We start from the raw sequence: 6,347 nt of genomic DNA on the forward strand, positions 1-6,347 counted from the left end.
CCAGCGGCGAGTGAGCCCGGGAGAGGGGGTTCGGGCGCGGGCGCTGTCCAGCCCGGGGCCGCAGCACAGCCAGCGAGGGCCGAGGCGCGGGCACCATGGTGGCCCTGTGCCTGCAGGTGGTGGGCTTCGTCACGAGCTTCGTGGGCTGGATCGGCATCATCGTCACCACGTCCACCAACGACTGGGTGGTGACCTGCGGCTACACCATCCCCACCTGCCGCAAGCTGGACGAACTGGGCTCCAAGGGGCTGTGGGCCGACTGCGTCATGGCCACGGGGCTGTACCACTGCAAGCCCCTGGTGGACATCCTCATCCTGCCGGGTAAGGACCCCTCCCCGCGACAGGCTGTTCCCCGCGTGCCGCGCAGACACCGCTGGGGGCCCCAGACCTTCGCGCAGCTTTGGACGTTCTCAGCCCACCGTGAGAGAATCAGGCAGCCCTTCTTCCTCCCGGCCTCAGTTTCCCTGTCTGTCCTTTGGGGTAACGGCAGTAAGGTGGTCGGGGCAATAACGGTGGCCTTGCGAGTGGCCCTGAGAAGTTCGTGCGAGACAGACTCCCAGGAGGAAGCCGGTTCTTGTGACTCCCCTCGCCCCATCCGCCCAGCCTGCCCCGTCCAGTGACCGACTTCGCTGCCCTGGCCCGCGGCACCCCGCTTCCACCCGCACAGGGAAGGAGGACCGCGAGGCTCAAGCGGTTCGATTAGTTTCCGGGTCCTCGTGGGACCGACGAGGCGTCCGGGCTTGGTTAGGGCCCGCTCGCTCCGCTTCCCCGCAGCAGGTCCCGGGACATCCCCGGGCTGCCCCGTTCCCCAAACCCAGGTCGGGATCCACGGGCCTCAGGGCGGGTCTTCTCCCCGCCACCCCCGCCTCTGCCGCGGGGGCGTCCGACCGCCAGCTTGGGGGACCCGGTGTCCTCAGCACGGGTGGGGCTGGATGCCGAGGAGGGGGCGCCCTGTGGACCGCCGATGCCCTGCGGGAAGACAGATCGCGTGGGCGCTCGCCCCAGTCCCCCCACCCCTTCCTCGCCCCAGCCGGCCTCGCGTGGGGAGGGGAGGAAAGGGAGAGCCAGCCGCCCCCTTCCCCCGCCGGCCGCGGGTGGAAACATTCTGGGCCGGGTTTCAAAACAGACTTGAATCACGAGCCAGCTGGTCAAATGGCGAGGTCGCGGGCGCCCCCTCGGGTTTCTGCTGGGAATCTGTCCTGCCCTGCGGGTTGATCTGCGCTCTGGCCCCTACAAAGTGGCCACCGTGCGCTAGCCTCGGCGGACCGCGCGTTTGCAGGCCTGGCTAGGTTTCCTTAGTGGAGTGAGAAAGCCCGCCGGAGGCTGGGGGCGGGAGGGGAGCGGAAACAGCCTTTTATTTCCGGAGATTCTGTCCCCTGAGCGCACCCTATTTAAGTAGTCCTAGTGGGGACCAATCCCCCGTCCTTTTCTCTCAGGTAAGACACGGGTCTTATCCCCATCTTACTCCTGTGAAGCCGCATTTCATTTTGTTTTTAGCTCCCTGTGAATCCAGTCCTCCACTACATTTTACATTCCTGTCTTCTCTGCGTCCTCTCCGGGGCCTGGCATTGCCTTGGCACGCAGTAGGTGCCCACAGTTCCGTCAGCCCGGTCTTCACGGTCCTTTTCAACATTTCGGCCTTTTGAAAGGTCAGACGCTGGAGAACCAGCTCCCGGGGTCCAGCGCTCACAAGCGGGGTGATTGGGCACAAGTTGCTACCTCAACAACCCCCCTTTTGAAAAGGGAAACCAGACCAAGCACATCTCTTTCAGGATTTTTAGGGATCAAATGAGATAAGAAATGTAAACCTCCTGTGGCGGGACGGTGCTCTGTAAATGGAGGCTGTGTTTTATGAAGATCCCAGCATGGTGTTTATTTGTAGGGACCTTCCACTAGAGGATGAAACTACTCTCTGTTGCCTCCCCCCAGCAATGATGTTCCCCTTTACTGAGGTTCAGTGCCCAGTGGTTGTTCTTAGAGAACACAGACATCCCCCAGAGTGGTGCACCTTTTAGAGGGGGCCTAGTGTTTCCAGCTGCCTCCTCACGGTGTGGGTGGAGGTGGGACAGTCCTGGGCTCCGGCTTTTGATTTCTAGGCCTGGCCTTGGCCAGGTAGCACGCCAGCAGCCTGTGCCATGTGTTCTGAACTTGGGGTGCTAGTGGACTGCTTCTTTGTGTGGCCCTGGCTCTTCTGCAAGCTGAGGGGGTAGGGGCCGGGCCTTAGACTTCTTGTGACTGATGGCTGAGGGTCCGGTCAATGGATCCCCGGTTGATTTCCTTCCATTCTGAAGAAGAGGAGCTGAGCCATGGATGGAAGGGAGTCTGTGGAGCCAGAGTTCTGGCCAATGCAGCTTCTAAGACACAGGGTTGAATTGGGGTCTTGGTGCACAGTCGAGCTGGCGGGACTGGAATGAGGGTCCTGGTGTGTGTGGCTGAAGTTGATACCAGTTTCTTGGCTTTGCCACTAACTGTTTCGTCCAGATCACTGACTAACTCCTGAGCAAAAAAGGAGAGTCATACGTGCAACCTTTTTGTTTTGTTTTTGCAGGGGAGACTGTTTTAATGAGAAAGAATAAATACGAAAGTGAATAACAAAGTCTGTGAGGTTCTCTCAGGATCTCGTCAGATTTATCCTACATAAATATTGCACACATTATCATCTGTTTTTAAATTAGAGTTATGACTTGGCATTTTACTGGACAGCATAGAGTTCAGTAGTTTTGCTCTACCCCTTCCCATTCCGTTGGCTTTATCTCTTCACTCAGAGTGTTTACATCGTCTCTTGTGGTTCTGTGTTAAGTCCATGAGATCAGGGCTGGGGTCAGCCCTCCAGGAACCCCCAGGGCTGGAGGATGCCTTTTAAGCGGAGATGGGGGGCGGGGAGGCGCATGATCATTTGTAGGGCAGGACTCATGAAGAGCAGCCTTTGGGGAGACGGCGAAGAGGGGACCCTCAGTACAGGCTAACTTAGGGACACACACTATTCACACCCGATGTGAACTAAAAGCACACAGTGGACCAAAAAAATCACCCTGTGTACCCGGAGATAAAAGTTACTGCCCGGCGTGGAGTAAGAATATCAGTAACAGCAGTACTGCCCGGGGTGGAGTAATAAAACCAGTAACAGCAGTTAACCTTTCCGAGTACCCAGCATAAGCGCTGCGTAAATGAACTCGCTTACCCTTCCGTGGAATTCTATCAGCGAGATGTACAGACTAGCGCATATTCAATTCTTCTCTAGAGATGAGGAAAGGAAAACAGCAGCCAAGAAACCTGCCCAGATCCCGATGGCGTCAGTATATCAACAGCAGGCTAGAATCAGCCCCGATTTACAGAAGACATCTTGGAATAGCTGAGTTTTTATCTGAATCTTTCCCAAGGTGCCAAGATACATGTCCACTCCCAGGCCCTTCATCCTGGATGCCTGGTGGTCTACCAGGAGCCCCGTTCCGTCACCCCAGCCCCTAGTTTGTCCTGGGTTGTTTAGAAGTTGAAGGTGTTCAGTGACAGACAACTCTCAGCACATCCTCGGTCCTGGAATGAGGCCTGGGGAGGAAGGCAGGTGGCGAAGGTTTCCCACAGGCGGGGCTCGGGAGCAAGGAGGTGCCCCCATGGGCTGACCACCCTGTCCACTCTCTGTTCCAGGCTACGTGCAGGCCTGCCGCGCCCTCATGATTGCTGCCTCGGTCCTGGGTCTGCCGGCCATTTTGCTGCTGCTGACGGTGCTCCCCTGCATCCGGATGGGCCATGAGCCTGGAGTGGCCAAGTACAGGCGGGCCCAGCTGGCTGGTGTTTTGCTCATTCTGCTGGGTAAGACAGCTTTCTACAGGGCGCTCCAACTCCGAGCGAACCTGGGGAGTCTGGTGGTTATTGCTTTGTTGAGTTCAAGAGAAACGTGAAAGCAAGCCAAGTGCGTCCACTGGAGAATAGACCCCATGCTCCATGTCCCTTCATTCTTCACAGGCAGTTTGCACAAAGGGTTAAGTAATGTCTGCGAAGGTCGCTGAACATAAAAATGAGTTTGAGAAGAAAACGAGGATTTCGAGGGTAGGAGGCACCTCTGGGAGAGACCAGAGGACAGAGGAATGTTCCAGGGAGGGTCTCCACCCAAGTTTCACAATGGCTTCCCTCTTTGAACACTTATGCCCGACCACAGCAGATCAATCGAATCAGAATTTTCTAGGGATTGGGCTGGCAAAGATATCTCTGCCTAGAAAGCTGCCTAGATGATTCTTATATGCAGTGAAGATTGAGAATCTCGATGAATACGTAAAGACGGACTAGAGAAACAAGACGACAAGAGACAGGTGAGGCGTCGAGGGCAGTAGCACAGGCGGAGAGCTGGCTTTAACTAGGTGGTGTTCATGGGGCAGCTGGGCCCAGCACCGTCGTGGGCACCGGGAATGCTGGGGGAAAAGAGCAGTCTGTATGTGGACACCGCGTCAGTGTGACCCGTGTTCTCCTCACGCCGCACGCAGGCTGTGCACACACGCAGGATGGCACTCAGGCCACCCCGGATGTGTTTCCCAATGCTGAGGAACCCAGCAGAGTCTGGAGAGAAAACGTGGTCACGTCATGGCTTGAAGGGAGGGACAGCCCAGGCCAAGGAAATGGCATGCACTTGTTCCATTTTGCTGAAGACTCCTGAACACACAGGGCTCAGTTTAACAACCCATGGAGGGTCTTTCTAGCTCTGTGTTCTTCAGGGATTTCATTTCTCTCCATTATTTCTCTTGGGTGCTAATTCCGTTAGATGTTCTAAGTCCTCGTAGAAGTTGTCATTTTAAGAGTAGCATCTCCTGTTGCCAAGTGCACCTCTCAGTGAAGAGAACCTGCTCTGGACAGTCACCGTCTCCTAGCACAAGGGATCCGCTGCCCCAAACGGGCACATCAGATCATGCACTAGAGGGGGAAAGGAAAGGGGGTTCTGGGGGGGCTGAAGCTACTCGGCGCACTCACCTCCTACCTAAAGGCTTCTCACCCACAGTGTACCCAGGACTGCAAAGACATGGAAGTTTGCAAGAGATTTGAAGCAACAGAATTCAGGGCTGGGAGTTGGTGTGTGTGTGTGTGTGTGTGTGTGTGTGTGTGCGTATGTGTGCGTGTGTGTGCGTGCGTATGTGTATTAACAAGTGTGAAAAGACTACTGGCATTTCCAGAGAAGAGTCTGTGTGCGGGGTTTCGATCTGAACTCCACCAAAGCTGGGTGGGAGTGCTGCATGGAGCACGGGGTCCGTCTTCGGCACTTTATCCAACTCACAGAGGCCCCTGGGCAGTCAGATCTTTGCATCTGGTGACCTTTCCAGCGGGAAGGCCGAAGCTCTACAAGGAACCTTGTGCAAAATCTAGATGAAGCCTTTCTCATCCTAGACATTGGCTGTCGTTTGCTACTTTTTTTCACCTACTCGCAGGAACCTCAGAAGGCTTTCTTGGACTCTGAGGATGGCAGAGCCAAAAGATGGGTCTGTGTGTCTGGCCTTCCACGCGAGAGTCACAGAGTATCCAAAAGCGAGAGAGCACATTGAAGCAGGCAGCAAACCTGCGAATGACAGGGATAAGAGCAAAGTCGATGTAGGCAGCCCTTCGAATGTCTAGTTGAATAACTGATTATTAAAAAAAAAACAACAAACAATCCAAAACCCCCAAGCAGACAACCCCTGACTCCTTAAAAATCCAACCAGTGGGGTTGGTAGGTGGTATGGCAGTTAAGGGGCTTGACTCCCACATGACCAACCTCAGTTCAGAATCTGGACCTGGTGGCTTGCTTTCTTACTTTCCATCTCTCTCTCTCTGGTCAAATTAAAAATAACGATAATAAAAATAAGTAAATACATTATTTTAAAAAGATTCAATAGTTATTCAATAACTGAATAAAATAAAAAAAACTTTCAATATTCTTGGCATCTGATAAATATTAAAAACAACAGCAACAACAAATAAACAAAAAAACCCAACCACAGGTTTGAAACTCCCAGGCTGAATAGTTTTACTTTTTTTTGGAAGTGGGTTGGGCCAACTGGAGGTGTAGTGGTTAAGGTGCCAGACCCCACATGGCCAACAGTGACTTCTGAGTCCCAGACCCAGCTTGAAAAACACACTTGGCACGTGTGCGTGCGTGCTCAAAATCCCGAGAGGAGAATGGAGGAGAGGGGCTTGTGGTGTGACCATGCCCTCTGGGGAGTGGTTTCTCACTTCTCTCTCTCTGTGTGCATCTCTCTCCAGCAAGTGCACAGGCCCTGTGGCAAAATAAATCCATGAAAGTGGGTTGTTATAAGGTAGACAGAATCGTGGGACAGTGAGGTGGGGCTGGGTGGCACGCGTGTGTCCCTCAGTTGCAGTCTGTCCGT

At 54.5% G+C, this 6,347-nt stretch overlaps 1 protein-coding gene across 1 annotated transcript in view; it reads left to right on the forward strand.

Moving 5' to 3' along the window:
• The first annotated feature begins 6 nt into the window (after window positions 1-6).
• Window positions 7-6,347, forward strand: part of CLDN11 (claudin 11) — a 15,094-nt gene continuing 8,753 nt past the window's right edge. Inside the window, exons 1-2 of the mRNA XM_006163857.2 lie at window positions 7-321; window positions 3,646-3,810. Of these exons, the coding sequence (XP_006163919.1) occupies window positions 96-321; window positions 3,646-3,810 (391 nt within the window). The 5' untranslated portion in view covers window positions 7-95. The remainder of the gene's footprint in view (window positions 322-3,645; window positions 3,811-6,347) is intronic.

This window comes from Tupaia chinensis, unplaced genomic scaffold, assembly GCF_000334495.1.
Source record: "Tupaia chinensis unplaced genomic scaffold, TupChi_1.0 Scaffold143333_1, whole genome shotgun sequence".
NCBI classification, from domain to species: Eukaryota; Metazoa; Chordata; class Mammalia; order Scandentia; family Tupaiidae; genus Tupaia; species Tupaia belangeri.